Source organism: Pseudorca crassidens, chromosome 6 (assembly GCF_039906515.1).
Source record: "Pseudorca crassidens isolate mPseCra1 chromosome 6, mPseCra1.hap1, whole genome shotgun sequence".
Lineage (NCBI taxonomy): Eukaryota > Metazoa > Chordata > Mammalia > Artiodactyla > Delphinidae > Pseudorca > Pseudorca crassidens.
In genome coordinates, this window is record NC_090301.1 from 88,593,297 (window position 1) to 88,613,770 (window position 20,474).

Sequence of the window (20,474 nt, forward strand, 5' to 3'; positions counted from 1 at the left end):
ACCATCTATGCCCTGACACACTCCCACTGAGTAGCAGCAGTAAAGTACCATACTATTAAATTGTTCTCTCTCTCTTTCCTTTTATTTGCTTTTGCAGAGGGTATGTATTTGAATGTTAAAACTATACAGATAAGACAGCTGTTTGGATGAAATGCCTTTTTTCTTGTGTCCGTATCTAGTATTCACTGCCACTCTTCAAAACCCCTTTCCGAATAACATCTTAGTAAAGCTTTCTCTTCCTCAGCCTTTCAATCATACATCTTTTCTAGCTCCTTGAAATTCCATAGCACTCTGTAATTGTTATAAGGCTTTTTTTTTTATCTCATCCTGTTTTTAATAGAACGTTTGTCACTACTCGACTTATTCCTCCACAAGGTCAGGAATTTGTCTTTCCAATTTTCCTACAGTGTTCAGTAGCTAGACAGGTACAAAATACTCAATAAATATTTGGTGAATTGAATCAAAGCCAAACATTGTTAGAGAAATAAATATGTATGTGGGATTAAAGGTTAGTAGTATACAAATTAAAAGACATTGTATTTCAAAAACAAATATTCAAAAAAATCATATTATTAAGTAAATCCCTTTGGATTTTTTCTATGATTCACTTTTCTTCATACCCATATTCTTGATATTAACTGCCAGTCATATCCCAGGACAGAAATTGTCCTCTTGTAGCGTGTTGTCTTTCATAAAGACAAAAGACAGTCAAGCAGTTCACAAATTAATAAATCTATTTTTTAAAAATAGCCAAAACAGTTTAACAGAGAGAAAAGGAACTTTGGAAGCGATCATATAAGTTTATTTGAGGAAAGCAGCACATTTTCTAGGAATTCATAGGACCTCTTCGTTTTCCGATAGCTGTTGACTTTCTACTGACTTTAGACCTAAACTGTATATTTCAAAGTTACACAAATCAAAATAGTCCTTACAAAGTCCTGAGTGTGTGTATGAGAGAGAGAGAGAGAGTGTGTGTGTGTATGTGTGTGTGTGTGATTGTAGTAACTGCCATGATACCAACATGCTGATTTTTCCTATTTCTGTTTTTTGTTGCTGCTGTTGCTTGGCCGTTCTTATTCTCTTTGCTCAAAGGACAAAACTACAGTTCCCAGAAGAGTGTGTCTTGCACACATAGTAAGAATCAAGTTGAAAACATCTTCATAAATAAATCAGAAAATATTATGTAGAACTCAACTTGATAATAAACACCAAATATTTTTTTAACCTGTGATATCTCTTTAAAGAAGAATTAGTAAAGACAATTTGAACTTGGTTTACTTGGTTATTTGAACTTATTTGTGCACAATATTTTTAAAAGTTATTTTTAAAGATTTTGTGTTTTTAGATATTGGATGTGTATAATTTCTGTAACACATTTTAGAATTATTAATCTTTATTTTGTTTTAAAAATACTAATTTGACCTGAGTTTCAACTTTCTTATATATATAAAGGAAGGAGCTTAAACAAGGGAAGTTGTAATACTTTACTTTTTACTATGTTATGTCCAGTGATTTCACTATGTAAGTATTTGTCTTGATACAAATCAAGTAAAAATCAACACTCTTTAAGCATATTTACTAAGGTAATTTGCTTTTGGGTTTTATTCAATTAATGGGTATGAAATAGAAATTTAACTAAACTTATCATACCTGGTGTACTCTCTTATCTACATTTTTATAAAAATGAAAACCAAACAAGAAAGGGAAAAGCAATTAAGTTTCAAACATCCCCTGCAAAATCAGTGGGAGGAGAGAGCTATTGAAATTTGTACATTTTATCTAAGCTACGTATTCATATTTATTCATATCTCTGGTAACATAATCTATGTTAAAGTTATTAGTCATTTGCATAAGATTTTTCTTTACCTTTTCCAGGCAGCATTTAGATCAGGGGTGGCAAATAGGCTTTACTGCTACTCTGACTCTAAAAGATTGATAGTGATTTATGGATGGGTTTGTTGAAACAATTTTAGGGTCATTCTGGAGTCAGTGGTTAAGAATGTCATTATGGGGTGTGTATGAGGAAAATGTAAGCTGCATCTTGATTTACAAACTAAAAATGGAAATTACTATATTATTCTTGAATTCTCCCTTCATTCTATTATACTTGCAGATGATCCCATACAATTTAATACTTAAGTACAGGATGTCATATTTTAGACTACAAATATGTATTATGCATTGATCTTGTCTTGCTAACTAGATTATAAACTCCTTGGTGACAGGGAACGGGTCTTAGGACTTTCTTAAACTCTCTAGGAAAGTATAAGGCACAGAGTAACCTCTGTATTTGTAGAAACTATCTGACTTTGTGGCATATGTGTATATGTTTCATCTTTATCATTTTAAAATGAGCTAGTATTTTTTTTGAAAAGTTACATGGAAATATAGTGGAAGGAAAACAAAATAACACAAAAGGATTCAATGAAAAATCCGTCTGGCTTCTACTCCAGGCACCTTGTCTTCCTCGCCAGAAGCAATCATTTTTCATTATTTCCTGCATAACCCTCCAGAAAGAATTCATGTAGAGACAAGCCTATGCATGTGCTTATATTGACATATGTATGGAAATATAGTCACAGATATTGATAAACAGATTATTCTATTCTAATATAAAAGAAAGCCTACAGCAAACTCAGGTGTAGGCCTTTTTTTTTTAACATGATTTGAAGATTGTTTTATTTTAATTTATGCAGAATTATCTCATTGTTTTTCACTCAAGTGTATAATTTCAATGTATGGGTGCATTGTAGTTGATGTTACCAGTCTTGCAATGCTGATTTAAGTTGTTAACAGACTTTTGCTAATATGTACAAAGCAGCAACACATACCCTTGCATATGCATCTTTGCACATCAGGCAAATATACCAATGAAAAAAATTCCAAAATTAGAATTGCTGTGGTGAGGAGTTGATACATTTTTAATTTACTAGATTTCTTAATATTGGCCTACAGAGAGATTATCCCAATTTGCAGCCCCTTCAACACTGGGGTTGTTTTTTTATACCCTTGTCAAATCTATCTTTGTGTTATACAACTTTTTAATCTTAATCAATGTGAGAGAAAAAATGCTATCATATTGCTGTTTTTGTTTACTTTTTTAATTGAAAGATTTTTTGAACATCTTACGTTTGTAAGCCATTATTGATTCATTGTGAATCTTGCACAATAAACCAATAAATAAATAAACCAATATTGGTTTATTGATCTTTATCATATTGATTTATGAGGCTTTTCTATTTTAAAGAAATATGCCCTTTTTGTCAAATATAATGATTTTTTTTCTGTTTTATTGACTTTATGTTGACTCTGTAGATGGATTTTATTGCTCAGTGTGGACAGTATTTAAGTTTGTCAATTTGTCCTTTATGTTTTCTATGTTTGTAATGTTCTTGTTTTAATAGCTGTTTTATTCTAGAATGTGTATTATCATTGTTATTATTTTAAAACACTTATTTGATCTGTCTATAATTTTTTTTGGTGTAAGGGTCAAGTAAAGATTCAGCATTTTTTTTTCCTCCAGGTGGCTCATCAACAATCCTAACATTATTAATTTTGTAATTATTTATTCTCTACTATTTTGAATTGCCAGTTTTTGTATATTAAAACCATGTACATAAATGACTGTACTTCTCATGTCTCTATGCTGTTTAATTATTATGCTTATTGATATCCTGTTATGAAAAAAATTTAACCAATGTTACTTTAAAACACTTCTAAATTCCTGTCATATATAGTTCCTACTCATTAGTGTTCCTCTATTTTTTTTAGAAGACTCCTCATGATATTTGCAGTTTTATTTTCTTAAGTTTAGGATAAGTTCATGGGATTACAATAATATTGTTACTATTTTATTGGGATGGTATTAATTAGGGGAAAAATAATACCTTTAATATATCTTCCTCTCTAAAACCAAACTATATCTTTATTCCAGGCTTCTTTTGAGTTTCTTTATAAACTTTTAAATTTTCATATAAATTATATACAATTTTTGTGTAGTTTAACTCAAAATACTTTGTTTTATGGTAGATTTTTTGGTTGACCTTTTCTTCTACTATATTATCTTTGTATATATGAAATCTATTGATTTTTGTATAATTTTTTAAACTAGCTACATATATTTTAAATTCTTAGTTTCTTATAGTTCTTATTTAGTTTTTATTGATTTATAATTATGTGATTATATTAACTGCATGTAATGATATTCTCTTCTAGTTTTATACCTCATTTCTTTCTATTGTCTAATTATATTACATAATATTTCCAGGCAATATAAAATAATATCATTATTAGTTTTATTTATGATGTTAAAGCAAAATTTTATAATGTTCCTCCATTTATATTCAAATTCATTAATAAAGTGTTCATTTTATGTGAATAAAATAATTCATTTTATTTTAAGAGTATTTTGATCAATAAATGTTGAATATTATCAAATTTATTTATATTAACTGTGGAACTGATCATTTGTTTTTCTCTTATTTGATATATAGTAGCATAGAGAATTATTAATATGTTTCTATAAATAAAACATATTTTCACAAATATTTTAAATATTTTAAAATTCAGTAGCCTTGAGTTTGAAGAAGACATTTAAATACGTAATGACTCTTGGACATATACAACCTAACATTTTTCCATTTCCCTTTTATTTGCCCCACTCATTTTATGAGATGTTGGTGTAGTCAACTGATAACCAGTATTTATCTTTAGGAACATTTTTTATTCACATTACACATTAACATTGTATAATTCAGAAAAGATGATTAATTAGAAGAAAACTACAAATATTCTGGAAAGGAAGAATAATTTGCAACGAACAAAAACAGTTTACATAGTCAATACATTGCTTTCTAGGAATTTCACATTGTTACTTTTGAAACATTCTGGCTAAACAATAATCACTTCATTTTTTTCTTTCAAAGTCAATAAAGAACATATTTCTCTAAATTTTGTCTGTATATATCTTAGCTACTAAAATGTTTAGTAACATTTTACATTCTTCTATGAAAGGGCATGTACATAAGTCTGAATGTGAGGAGTTGAGTTGCTAAGGTTATAAATGTAAATAGAAGGACATCTTCACCTTCAAAAATAAAGCATTTGCTTAATTTTAGGTCTCCAAAATACAGTGATAGCACCTATCTAAATTTAGGGCACTGAAAAGGACTTATAAATAAAATTTGCTTTTAAAAGTAATTAAACTTTCAATGAGTTACAGATTTTATTTTTAAATAGGGTAAGGCAATAACTTGAAACTAAAGAAAATATCAGGGCTTTAACACTAAGAATACTATTACAATGAGGACAAGAACTACTCAAATGCTGTCATGAAAATGTCAAACTATCAGCAAATAGATTTCTTGCTAATGGCAATTTGTTCTGCCTCTGACTGAAGACAATGACTACTCATTATTCCAGTGGCTTAATTGCAAAAATTAAATGCATGTTGTTGCTATTTTCTTAAGGGAGATGCATCAACAAAGACTGGGTATGCGATGGAGATATCGATTGCGAAGATCAGTCAGACGAAGATGACTGTGACAGTTTCTTGTGTGGGCCACCCAAGTACCCTTGTGCTAATGACACTTCGGTCTGCCTGCAGCCAGAGAAGCTCTGCAATGGGAGAAGGGATTGTCCTGATGGGTCTGACGAAGGCGACCTCTGTGGTATTGCACGTTTCACTGCATTGCTTCTTTCTGGAGACTAGAACCTTTTAGTCCACTAGCTGATAGTTATTATAGTAGCATTTGTTCCTTCCAGTCATTTCTTTAAATGTAACTTTTAGGGTTGAATCCTGTTTACATTTTACAGGCACTGTATATTTATTTAAAAAACTAAATATGATCAGAAATCTCAAAAAATGAAGCAGAAAAGGCTACCTGATCCAACTAACTTAACAATTGTACAGCTGCATTCATCATTTAAATCTCTGAATAGTCAATGATGTTCCCACAATTGAATTGATTATATTCTGTCAGTGAGTTGCTCAGAACAGAAGACTCCTGTTATTATTAAACTATGGGATGAAATTTACTACCACCCAATGTATTTTGTCAGGACTCAGATCATTACAACAGAAACCTTTTTTAAAAAGAGGAAAGGAAGAAACTGGATAATGAAATCAATAGAATATTACTTGATTTTATATAATTTTCTCAGAAGTTTTTAGTTTTCTTACAGTAGCTTTCTTTAGTATGCTTTATCTAGTTAAAATGATGATTTCAGTGTGATAGCTTTTGAGCTTTAAAATCACTTTTCACTAGCCATCTCCTTATGCCACCAGCACATATAAAGCAATTATATTTCCTTCTCTGTGGGGAGATCAGAGATTTCGCAAGGAGATTTTAAAAATATGCTTTCTAGATAATACTGAAGGTGACATCAATAGAGTAATGACGAAGATTTATAGCATGATAAGAACAATAATGTGATGACTTGAGGCTGTGAGAAAATGACTTTAGGAAATGATGAACCTGCCTGATTGGAAATAGGAAAGACAACTACATTTAAGCCTAAAGTTATCATATATTGATCTGAATTGAGCATTAATAGCATACTGAGTGATATAAAAAAGACTATTATTCTTTTTAAAATTTATGTAATAAAACATCCTTTCTTCCAAATAGTCTGTGATTCTATAAAACAACCTTGAAACAGTAAATGCAACAGTCTTCATTCAGTGATGCTATCATTTAAACAAACAGAAACCCTAAAATTAAATCCAAAAAATTACAACTAAAGGATGGCAGACTTTATTTATACAGTTTATCTGTATTCACTTCTTTTTCTCCCAACCTGTTCTCCCTGGTGGAGTAGTTCGGTGGATGGAAAGATCTCTTACATTACCATGTATGAGAATTGCTCATGAAGTTTGTAAGAGCAATTCTAAAAGAAGGAAACTGTCAACAGTCTTAAAATTGAAAGTGTATAATTATAGAAAAAAATGAGATTTTGACAAGTTTGAATTCTATTCTTCAATTACTTCAATTAAGTCACCTAGGCAGGTGGTTAATTTCTGGAATTGTCAGTTTCCTTATAAAAAAAATGGAGATGATATCTATTAGGAAGTCATGGTAATAATACTTAATGCACTACAGTTCTTGAAATAAATTAGTGCTTTTCCATCTTTTCTTCACCCTTTGGGTTAAATGAAGTAAATAAAAGGTGGAGAAGAGAAAATACAGTCATTAAGAAAAATGAAGAGAATCATAAGAAAATGCAGCCTTATTTTCCTATTCTCTGCTCCCTAAATTGGGAAAATAAAAGAGAAAAGGGGATTTCTTCTGAATTCATTTCTCTGTCTACTTCAAGATTGAAAATCAGTTCTTGCTTATCAAGCTACTGTACTCACTGGCTAAGAAGTCTTGCTCAAAGATTTTAAATGATTACAGGGAGTGGAAAAGGTCACAGTAAAGCTAGGTGTGGAAGTACCAGAGGAGATAAAAAGACATTTTTGTACTGATTGCAGCACTGTGGCATATTGAACTCACATACTCTGTCCTTTATCAGGTGAAGTTGAGGGAGAATTAGAACAATGAAAAACAAAAACAATCACTGGTCAAGGGATTGACTGCATTGCAGAAGGCTCTTCTTTCCTCTGAAAAGGTGCTTTTATGTGCACCTTTGTAGTGTCAGTTTGTAGATGGTCGGCAATATTGGTTCCTGTAGGGAAATGACACTTTGGTCTCTTGTTTTCAAATCCTTTTCCAACCAATACTAGGTTAGGCCCTGTCCAGCCAGGCGGGGATGTTGGTTTGAGTGCTGCAGCAATGGGCATAATGAATCATTTACCTGGTGGACATGAAAGATATACCAAGTGAATTAACTTTAAATAATTGGCATGAATTGACTTGTAGCTAAAGAGTGGATTTTAGAGAAAGATACCCAAAGTTAAAAGGGTTTTTTAAACCATTTGCTATAGATGGTGAAAATGTAGGGTTTGCCCTCTTCATGTCAACTCCTTCCAAATAGTTGTATCTAAAATAGCTGTTTTTTATCCCCCTCCTCTCCGTTGAAACAAAAACGGGGATTGATTCATATCCTGTTCCTCAATACATGTAAAATATGTGAAAATTACTTGTAATCTGTAGACAGTATTTGGGAGGTGTCTTGAGATGTAAACATCCATCGTTTGGGTAGTGAGGTTGTTTGTTTTCTCCAAATAAATCTGGTCTATAAAATTTTAAGAAAAGAGAGAGCTCAAGAAGATAAGTTGAATCCTGGTGGAGAGATTATTTTTTCAGGGGGAATTTTAAGTGATTTAAAGAGGAAAGACATATGCACGTAAGAAAGAAATAAGAAGAGATTTCAATCATTCAAGAAGGGAGTTAACTGTTGATTTTTGTTATAAGGGTATGTCAAAGATAAAACTGGATACTAGTTAAAGTGATATTTACTCCGTAATAACTATTGCAATAGGGAAGAGTATCCAATATTAATTGAAATCAGCTTCACCAAAACAAAAGATGAGAAGCTTTTTAAAGGCTGGAATGTGCTATGGGAAAGGCACTAAGGGGTGTTAATGGGGCATTGGCCCATGTGACTAGGCCATCTGGGTTTGTTAATTGGTGCTCATCCCAGAGAAGAGACAAACTTCTCATATCTTTATGACTGGAGGCAGTGGTACAAGTCAGAGCAAGGTACCCACAGGGTTGGGAGTAAGGGTGAGAGAGTTATCTCCTTAAATGTTTGCATTTCAAAAAGATGACTTTCAGATCCTGGGGTTGGGAGGAACAGTTCTGAGTGGTAGATGATTGACATCTCAAAGGTACAGAGAAAGGATTTATCTTGCAAGCTTTCTAAAGTAACTGCTCTGAGATGGGGCTCAGGGCCCTATCTTCCTATCATCAGGTTTGAGGGAAAACAATAGTAGATTTCTGCAGCATCATGGAGTCATAGAGCTTTCTCAGGAAGACACTTTAAGGAGGGCTGAGGTCATTTTAGGGATGCTGCCATGAGCTGTTAAAAACTGTGCTAGTGTTTGTCTAAGTCTCTTATTGGCTTGGGAAGAGGGGTTTGGGGAGAGGATTAGACAATGAAATTGTGCTGAGAGTCTGCAGTTTTATCAGCCAAGACTGAGGGTTCAGAGATGCTTGACTAAAGCTTGGTCAATGAGAGAGTCTTTGTCGGGTAGCAAAAAATTTAAAAAGAAGCTGCAGGATTTAATGATAGGTTTAGGGTTAAGGGAAAATTGACAAGGGGCTAGCCATACAAATATTGCCATTAAATTTATATATTAAGTTGTAGAGTTTCAACGTGAATTTTGTTTATCCTTAAATCTAGGATTTAATTCCACAGGTAGTGTCAGAAAGAGACATTTGAATGCTGAGAGAACAGTCGTACTTGAAATAAGCTAAAAGCATTGTAACAATTTTTTTCACCCGCTGTGTATGATGACATTTCTTTACAGTAATTCTCTTGAAAAAGAATGTCAATGGAACAACATGGGGCAAAGACTTTGAAACGTCTGCTGTTTTGAAATGATTATGATTACAGGTGACCAAACATATTTGAAGGAACCAAGAAATGAATCTATGTTTTTTTCTTCTAAAATAATGCCAAACTTGAATTCTTAGAGAAAACAGTTAATGTAATCATTTTTCTTTTCTTATTACTGTAACTTCTTTTATGGTGACAAATGTGAAGAATAGTTGACCCATACAGAAGTTTAAAATGTGTAGAGAATATTTTTGAAAGTCTTACATTCCAGTCCAATTTTTTGAGCTGGATGAATTTCCATAGAGAACAGGAAATATTCGAGGTATATAAGTAATTATTATTGCAATTCGCCAATCATTGAACAACATTCCTTTTCAGTATGTCTCAAAACACACCTAACTGAACAATCTTTGACAACTACTCAAACATATTTTTAAAGTAGAGAAAGACAACGCTTCTTTTGGCCTTATTACTATGCACCTAATAGTATATAATAATAGGTAATATCATGGTTGCGAAAACAATTATTTGCTATTTTTGTCAAGGGCGTAAATATGACATCTTGAAATTTCCCAGTTGGACAAATACTAGCTCAATTTAGGGGCAGTTGTGTGCTTTTGGATGATTTTGTTAAATTTTGTTATTCAACAAATATTTTTAACTGCTTACTCTATGCTAGGCACTATGCTAGCTGTGGGATATACATGGTAAACAGAATGAATATTTTGCATACCCTCATGGATCCTACAATCTTGTGATGAAACAGAATGATAAATAAATATATCTAATGTGTGATTATAAACTATAAGTGCCCTGAAAGAGAAGTTCTCTTTCTTTATACAAGTCTACTTGCTGATTATTTCAGCCAAAATGCCAGATCAAGTATTTTTGTGTATTATTTATTATGTTTCCATAGCCTCATTGAATTAATAATAATAACCAATATATGAAGTCCAATGTATAATTTACCTAATTTAAAAATAAATATCTAAGAAAATAAAAGTAAATAAATAAATATCTGTAGCCAGTAAAGGACAAACTAATCCATTCTGGATTATTATTATAAATCACACTATAGGTGTAGAAAAAGATATATAGATATAATACATACATGTGTATGTGTATGCCTGTTTATTTATAAACACTGAGATAAGTCAGATTTTCAGATCACCAGTGTATGTGAGTCCCTTTTGGAAGCCCTCAAAAACTGATTTTGCATAACTGCTAAAAGGCTCAGCATAATCTTTCCAGTAATAATGGAAACATTGAACTCACTTTACTTCTATGGAGTAAAACAAAGTGTACTCCAAAGATTTATAGAAATGAAAATCTTCCATTCCCAATTTCTGTCATATAGAACTCTATTTGGTCATTAGATGAATTCTTTCATCATTTCTACCCCAACTTCTGGGACAAAAATCTAAAGAGTGCTTTCTCCATTCATTTATAATATCCTTTCTCTAATTCCAGCCTTAGAGAATTGAGTTCAGTGATTAGTATTTAATTGAGCAAAACAATTGATGATGCCCTATAATCTGTTCCTCTCCTTTTATAGATGAATGTTCACTGAACAATGGAGGCTGTAGCAACCACTGTTCTGTTGTTCCTGGAAGAGGAATTGTCTGTTCTTGCCCTGAAGGACTTCAACTCAGCAGAGACAATAAAACATGTGAAATTGTAGATTATTGCAGCAACCATCTGAAGTGCAGTCAAGTGTGTGAGCAACACAAGCACACAGTCAAGTGCTCATGTTATGAAGGGTGGAAGCTGGATGTGGATGGTGAAAGTTGCACAAGTGTCAGTAAGTAGATGTGTGTTTTGCTATATTTAAGAATAGCAAGTGATATGTGTGTTGTGTATCTTGCTATATTTAAGAATAGATATTGATAAAAAATGCAAAAACACCTCAGAAAATCAATAATGGGTACAACTAATTTTAGAAAAGGCATTTAAGTATAATGTGTCATATTAGACCTACTTCAAAATCTTCTGGACAGAAAATATTACAATAATCCTTTACCATTACAGTCCATCTGATTATCTTTTCCTTAAGTAACTGTTTTTGTCATCTTCCTCCCTAGGCGCTTATTTTTGTATGCTCCAAAGCATTTACTTTTATTTCTCTTTGAATGTTTAGAACCCTCCAAAGACTGGCCCTGTCCCACACTTCCAACTGTATTTCTACTACCCTTGAAAACAACTCCTTGCTCTGGCTGTGTTCATCTTCTGATTGCCCATTTAAGACATTCTGCTGATTCTCTAGATCATATTCCACAGTAGGAAAAGCAAACAAAGGCTATGGAATCTGAAATTTGAACTCTAATCCTATAAATGGCATTCATTATGTATGTGGCTGCAGGCAGGTTACCTAAAACTCCTTGAGCCTTAGTTTTCTCATCTTTCAAATATCAATTCCCATTACAACAACATGCTGTAAGAATAACATGAAGCACTTTTTGCTGTGCCCTATACCCATTAGGTGCTTAATGAATGGTGGCTTCCCACTGTCTTCTCCAGATTCTTAATTTGAGTCACAGGACACTTACAGGTCCATGGATAGAATTGAAGGGGTCCATGAAGTTTGTTAGGGAAAATTTTACACCTTTATTTTCTTTAATCTCTCACTGAAGGTTAACATTTCTTTCAGCTGTGAATGTATACCGCAGACCAGTTCTTAGCAGCAACTATGACTGTGTTTCCAATAGAAGTGATAGGCATATCCATATCATGTTAAAGTTGTTGCTAATATCGCAAAATATCACTTATGTTCAGGCTTTGAAAACCACTGCTACTTCAGTAATGGGAGTCATTAGACCCACTGCTCAATCTTGTTATTGAATGCATTAATCTTAAAAAGTACATATATTACTCCATCAAAAATTGGTTTTTTTTGAATTTTGATAATTGTATTTGAATATATTTGATACTTTTTTTTTTTTTTTACTTTTTTCTTACTGTTTTTGTAGTCTTTAAAAATTTCTGATTAGGAGTACCCAGGCTTCATCAGGCTCCTAAGAACCCATACATCATAAACTTTTTTCATTTTGTTTCTTCTGCTTATATTGTACTTTCCCTCTTTGTCTCTAAAAATCCTGGATATTTTTTAAAACCTACTAGGTCAAATCTTTCTTCTTTAATATAGAGTCTTCTTCCAAATATTCTTACTCTCCACTTATTTCTCCTTTCTATATCTAGAATTTGTCCAAGAAAATATGTGGTCACCTTTTTAATTTGCTTTTTTAATTTCTATCTTCTTCCTTTGCTCTTTACTTCTCCAATAAAGTAATAAGCATCTTGAAGTCAGAAATCAAGTTATAGATTTTTCTCTTGTGTTTTACATAGTATCCAATAAAATAATATGCAATTAAAAACATGATTTTTTTCAGGGAATGTTAAATTATTTTCTTATTTTATTTCAAATGTTGTCTTGTAGTTGTGTTTTCCTAGCTGTTAAAATTTGAGTCCTAGAGGCATAAGTTTCACAAACATTTATCTAACTCTTTCTCCTTCAAAATTCTTGCACAATGTAATTGGCATGAGAAGCTGAAAAAAAATAGCAGTTTGTTGTAATAAAAATAGCCATTTCATATACATGTTTGGAGTAGGAAAATGATAGATCAAACTTTGACCTCAGATATATTTATAATCATGTTTTACATGAGAATTGGCTCTAGGTCTGGTTTTTGGATACAGATGACAAAATGATTGACTTATTATAGTGGCTTTGTACTCTGTGAAATCAATCACAACTCAAGCTGAATATTAGAACAATTCAACATTTGAATATAATTTACCAGGTGCAAAGATAATTCTTCTAATGGAATTGACCCCTTCTACCCTCAGCTTAGAAAGAAACTCTAATAGTACCATATCATTTCTCACTGTTAAAATTGCTGTATTTCACACCTGGCTTTGTTTATAATTTGACAGAGAAGCAAAAGTATATTTTACCTTTTAAAGTTAGTACAGAGCTTTTCTTACATGGAAACTTTAACCTGCTGGTAATTTATCCCTTCCTCAACATACAGTGTATTAAATACCATTTTTAGCATTTATATTGTTACAGATAATAGAGGTTTTGTTAGGTATTAAAACTTATTTTTGATTAAACCAATTTTCATACATAAAACAAATTTATTCTGTGTTTTATTCATATCATTTCTTTTTGAAAAACCTACAGCAGATTCATAATTCAATAAAAATGAATTGACTATTGATTATTGGACTTTAAAAGTAAAATTTCTTTTTTCTTGTTCTTCTTTTGTTCTTTTTCCCCAGCATTCTTAAGCTGAGTGCTTCCTTTTAAAATGTGTTCTCTTTATTGAATGCAATATCTGTGCTTATTCTTCTTGACATTTTAAAAATAAAAAATAATAGTACTCTTTATGCCACAAATTAGAAGCATGACTCGCCCATTTTTTTCCTCCTGAATTTTCCTCTGTAGTTGTCTCATATTCTCTTATTTCTTTCTAATCATCCCTTCCTAAATTCTTTACACTCTGCCATTTGCTGAATTGCTGAGATTACTCTATTTTCTCTAAGTTAACTTTTAACATCTTATTAGTTAACTATAATTATTTTCAAAATACTATTTTTATAATCTTTTTTTTTATTTTATAAAAATAAATCTCACTTCTCTTGGGTACCTGGATACTTTATTTTATCAGTGCCTTACATGTTCCCTCTTTAATACATAATTTATTAATCACCTTTCTCTGAAGTATTTTCTTTTTACTTATGAAAACCCAGACTATTGCTACTGACTGCATTTCTTTTCTATCTCTGGTTTCTTTGCTGTTTGGTAGTAGCCTACTTACAAATTTGCAGCATATTTCTAGTAACATTGGAAAGAACATTGTAGCATCTCCCTTTTATTTTCTTTTAGCCTGAATTAGGTTAGATTTACCCACCAATGTATTTCTTTGTTCTTAATCGCTTGTTTTTTAAAAGATTTTTCTATAAATGTATTTATTTTAAAACATATCTTTTTAAAGAAAGAGATCATGGATGTAAATACAAAACTGCGTAAACATAATGATCACCTAGCAGTACACTGTGTCCATCACCCAAACTTTTTTATTTTTTGGAGCCCCATTTACTTTATATTTTTGTATTGAGTTATAGTTGATTTGGAGCTCCATTTACTCCATTTTTTATTTATTTAAACAAATTTTTTTATTGCACCCAAACTTTAATTCTAAAAAAAAAGCATCTGTGCCACAGCACAGTCCAGGCAGTTGTAATGATCATGGCAGTCTTCTTTCCAGCCTATTTTTTATCATCCTCTTGTTTCTCCAGTTTGTGAGAAGTAAAATATCAAAAAGTTGAAGGAATATAATATTTTTATTGAAAATGGAGAGGGTAACCCAGATCTGGAAGATGAGAATTGATGAAAAGAGCTCAGACATATAGTAAAGAATAAAGTGATGTTAAGCAGATGGGCTACCTTGGGGAATAATGGAAGATAAAGGTGAAGAGATCAGGGCAGTGAAGCTGTGGTGGTTTACAATCTGGCCATCCATTCCTTTATTTATCTTAGTAAAGTGAGAGTTTTACATATCAGTCTCCATTCATGATTTTAAAAGTAACTATTCATTATTTATGAAAAGAACCTCATATCCTCAGCCTGACATTAAGGGCTTTCTTCATTTTTGTTCATTTAATCTCTCCAATCTGATGTTTCATTGTCTTCCACTGTGGGTTTCCACTCCATGCACATTATTTATGGTTTTGTCATGAGTAATGATAATAAATGCATCATGGGCAAGAATGTAAAGTACTTTCACGTATATGACTTCATTTTACCTCCTTCATGTACGCTGCTCATTGCCATCTATGACTTTTCAGTATGACAGTATTTTCTACATTCTCTCTGGAAATCTGAATCCTATACTCTATTCAAAACTCCCACCTCTGAATCATTTCTTTTTTTCCTTTCTGGTTTTTCTTTCTATTTTTATTTTTATTTATTTTTTATTGAAGTGTAGTTGATTTACAATGTTGTGTTAGTTTCAGGTGCACAACCAAGTGATTCGGTTTTATATATGTATATATATGCCTTTCAGATTTGTTTCCCTTATAAGTTATTACAAAATATTAAGTATAGTTCACTGTGGTTATCTGTTTTATACAATAGTAGGTCCTTGTTGGTTATCTATTTTCTATATGGTAGTGTGTATATGTTAATCCCAAATTCCATATAAATAATTTCTTAAATTTAATTATAATATTACTGATAGCTACCATTTATCAAGCATCTAAAATGTCATAGGTAATTTATTTATAACTCACAAGAAGCCAATTAGATATTATTAATTCTCTGATTTTATACCTATGGAAACTGAGACACAGAAGGTTACTTCATTTGCCCAGAGTCTTGTGGTAAAGAGATGTTAGAGAAGAGCTTTTGCGCTTCATTCCTCCTGACTCCAAAGCAAGAGCTTTTACAAGCCATTCCAAAGATCCAGGCCATCTCTATGTACTGTGTGCTCTCAGATTCCCACGATGCCTTTGAACAGTCTCTTTTATAAGCTTATTTCTGTCCCTTACACCTGTGCTTTTTTCAGAGTGGAGGTTGAATCAAATTATTTTATAGTTCTTTTGAAATACATGAAAATTGTGAAATATATGAAATTTTGGTAACATTTCTCCAGAAAAAGTCTTATTTTTACCTATTTTCATATATGATTAAAGTATATATCTCACTCTATCTTTTTATTTTATATATTCTTAATTATTTCCTACTTTCATTCCTTCTATTGTTAATTTGTACATATATTGTATATGTATATGTATATCTACCTGTATATGTATTGGTCCTGCCATAGGTTTATCTATACTTTATTAATCTTTCAAACAAATGACTTTGGGTTTTTTTGATAATCTATTTTTCTCTATCTTATCAGTTGCTGTAGTTATTTTTTCTAATTTCTTTGCGTTAATTCTTTTTATATTTTCGGAATTATTGAGTTTAAGTAAGATGTTAATTTTTAATGGATGAATTCTCAACTTTATTTAACTAGCACAAATACACAGAGAAGGAAAACATTAAATTGTCAGAATGTTACATTGTTTTTCCTTATATAGATGGAAAAGTTTTCAGAGCTGAGGATAGTTATATAGATTATCTGAATGAGGTAAAAAAAATATATGATTTTTAGTTAACAGTGAACTAAAAATAGTATATGTACAGTTTTTTACTCTTTATAAATTTCCACACTTATTACCATATTTCTTTTTTCTTATAACAGATACATTGAGGTATACACTTCAGTGGTTTATAGTATATTTAGAGAGCGATACAACCATTACCGCTATCTAATATTATTATATTTTAATCACCCTCTCAACAAACCCCACAGGCATTAAAAGTCACTCCCCATCAACCCCTACCCCAGGCCTGACAACCACTAATTTATTTTCTGTCTCTATAGATTTACCTATTCTGGACATTTTATAAAAATGGAATCGTAGAGTATGTGGTCTTTTCTGACTGACTTCTTTCACTTGTCATAATGTTTTCAATGTTCAACCATGTTTTAGCATACATCAGTACTTTATTTCCTTTTATTGTAGAATAAAAATCTCTTGTATTGATATACCACATTTTGTTTATCCATTTATCAGTTGATGGACATTTGGATTGTTTCCAATTTTTGCTTATTATGAGTAATTCTGCTGTGAATATTTATGTACAAGTTTTTGTGTGGACATGCATTTCATTTCTCTTGGGTGAAAACTAAGAATGGAATTGCTGGGTCATATGGTGACTCAATATTTAACGTTTTCAGAAACTGCCAAACTGTTTTCCAGAGTGGCTACTTCATTTTAAAACCCCATCAGCAATGCACGAGGGCTTCAGTTTCTACACAATCAATTTCCATCAGTTTTTACTGTCCATCTTTTTTTTTATTATAGTCATCCTAGCAGGTGCAAAGTGGTATCTCATTGTGCTTGACTTTTTTCCCTTATGACTAACAACGTTGAGCATCTTTTCTTGTGCTTATTGGTCATTAGTGTATCTTCCTGGACAACATGCCTGTTCAAGACCTTTGTCCAGTTTTAAACTGGGTTATTTATCTTTTTAGTTTTGAGTCATAATTGTCCTTTACATATTCTAGATACAAGTCCCTAATCAGATATGTGCTTTGGAAATAATTTGTCCCATTTTGTAGGTTGTTTTTTCACCTTTTCACTTTCTTGATGTCCTTTGAAGCTCAAAAGTTCTTTTTTTTTTTTTTTTGGATGAAGTTCACTTGTTATTTTTCTTTTGTTGCTTGTGTTTCACTGTCATAGCTGAGAAACCATTGCCTAATCTAAGGTCATTAAGATATACTCCTATGTATTCTTCTAACAGTTGTACAGTTTTAGCTCTTACATTTAGGTCTACACTACATTTTGAGTTAATTTTTATATATGATGTGAAGTTTGATCTTCTTTCTTTTGCATGTGGAAATCCAGCACAATTTCTTTTTTTCTTTTTTTTTTTTTTTTTGCGGTACGCGGGCCTCTCACTGTTGTGGCCTCTCCCATTGCGGAGCACAGGCTCCGGACGCACAGGCTCAGCGGCCATGGCTCACGGGCCTAGCCACTCTGCGGCATGTGGGATCTTCCCAGACTGGGACACGAACCCGTGTCCCCTGCATCGGCAGGTGGACTCTCAACCACTGCGCCACCAGGGAAGCCCCAGCACAATTTCTTGAAAACACTCTTCTTTCCCCATTGAACAATTCCCTGGAGATTGGGCTTTTGGGGGAGCTCCAAAACCCATCTATCCCCTCTGGTGGTTTCTGGGCTGTCTGTGTCCAAGGCTGCCACAAAGCTGGGGAAAGAGAGACATGATTGGTGCATGTTTGTTTTTTTATATTAATTTATTTTTTAATATTTCTTTTATATTGGAGCATAGTTGATTAACAGTATTGTGTTAGTTTCAGGTGTATAGCAAAGTGATTCAGTTATACATACACATGTTTCTATTCTTTGTCAAGTTCTTTTCCCATTTAGGTTATTTTACAGAATATTGAGCAGAGTTCCCTGTGCTATACAGTAGGTCCTTGTTGGTTATGTATTTTAAATATAGCAATGTGTATAGGTCAGTCCCAACCTCCCAGTCAATCCCTTCCCCCCCCAGCCCTTACCCTCTGGTAATTATAAGTTCATTCTCTAAGTCTGTGTGTCTGTTTCTGTTTTGTAAATAAGTTCATTTGTATCATTTTTTTTTTAGATTCTGCATGTAAACATATCATATGATATTTGTCTTTGTCTGACTTATTTCACTTAGTATGATAATCTCCAGGTCCATCCATGTTGCTGCAAATAGCAGTATTTCATTCTTTTTTTTTTAAATAAATTTATTTTATTTATTTATTTTTGGCTGCGTTGGGTCTTCGTTGCTGCGTGGGGGCTTTCTCTGGTTGCAGTGAGCGGGGTCTACTCTTTGTTGCAATGCGTGGGCTTCTCAGTGCGGTGGCTTCTCTTGTTGCGGAGCATGGGTTCTAGGCGCGTGGGCTTCAGTAGTTGTGGCGCACAGGCTCAGTAGTTGTTGTTCACGGGCTCTAGAGCACAGGCTCAATAGTTGTGGCGTGTGGACTTAGTTGCTCCGCTGCATGTGGGATCTTCTCAGACCAGGGCTCGAACCCGTGTACCCTTCATTGCCAGGCGGATTCTTAACCACTGTGCCACCAGGGAAGCCCTATCTCATTCTTTTTAATGGCTGAGTAACTGGGATTGATGCATGTTAAAATGCTACAAAGTTTGCTGTTCTCAATGATATTCAGCATTTTTTCTTAATAAACACTCACTGGATTGTTACTAGAATTTGGTTAATTTCTAGAGTTTAGAAGAAAGATAATTTTGACCATTTTGCTAGTATTCTCATTGTTTTTATAGAGGAGAAAATTTTTGGAAGTCCTTACTCCACCATTTAGAGATTATTCTCTATATCATTAATTTTTAATTGTCTCATGGTTTTTAATCTACACATTTGATGCCATAATATCTCTATTTCTGAATTCCTTATTTGAGGTCCTGTTAGTCAAGAACTTGTTTAGTAATTATTTTTAGTTTAAAGCATATGAGGAGCTTAGCAGTCTTTATTGTTGATTTTTAGTTTCATTTCATTGTGCTCAGAGCATGTGTTCATTATTAGTTTGATTCTTTGCTATCTCTTGAGACTTACTTTGTGGACTAGAACATGATCATTTTGTTAAATGTTTCATGTGTACTTAGAGAGAATATGCCTTCTATTTTGATGGCACCAATTTCTATATATTTCCTGTGTGTTGAGTTTTGTGTTTATTTTGTGGTTCTCATTATATTTGTTATAATTTTTTCTATCAGTTTGAATGGGTTAAGGTTGAAACTCACACAGTATAATCATGGATTTATTAATTTCTCCATTTAATTATGTCAAGTTTTGCTTTATATATTTTTTAATCTATTATCGGGCATATACTATTTTTGTTTGTTTTTTGCGGTACGCGGGCCTCTCACTATTGTGGCCTCTCCCATTGCGGAACACAGGCTCCAGATGCGCAGGCTCAGCGGCCATGGCTCGTGGGCCCAGCTGCTCCGCGGCATGTGGGATCCTCCCGGAACAGGGCACGAAGCCGTGTCCCCTGCATTGGCAGGCGGACTCTCAACCACTGCGCCATCAGGGAAGCCCTGGGCATATACTATTTTAAGAGTTATATTTTATCTGTCAAACTGTTCATATTATCATATAATAGTGAGCCTTTTTATTTCTATGAAAGCTGTTTGCTTTGAAGTTTCTTTTGGCTAATATTAATGTTAATTTATTAATAAGGCAATTAATATTTTATGACTATTCACAAATAAAATTTTAGAACAAACACATCACCAAAATTATTTATTTAAAAAATCAAGACAGCTAGACCTATACAGTTTTCGTGATGGCCTTTTATTGTTAGAAGAGGCAAGAGTAGAATCCAGCTCTTCTATTATAAAATTTCTTTCTACTCAGTTGTAACAGAGAAGGCAATAATTTTTGGTTCAAGAGAATATACTTTCTCAAA

The 20,474-nt window shown here is 32.5% G+C and overlaps 1 protein-coding gene across 1 annotated transcript in view; it reads left to right on the forward strand.

The window, feature by feature from the left end:
• The window catches only part of LRP1B (LDL receptor related protein 1B), a 1,616,178-nt gene that overhangs the window by 967,618 nt on the left and 628,086 nt on the right, over positions 1-20,474 (forward strand). Inside the window, exons 23-24 of the mRNA XM_067742376.1 lie at positions 5,469-5,669; positions 10,997-11,242. Of these exons, the coding sequence (XP_067598477.1) occupies positions 5,469-5,669; positions 10,997-11,242 (447 nt within the window). The remainder of the gene's footprint in view (positions 1-5,468; positions 5,670-10,996; positions 11,243-20,474) is intronic.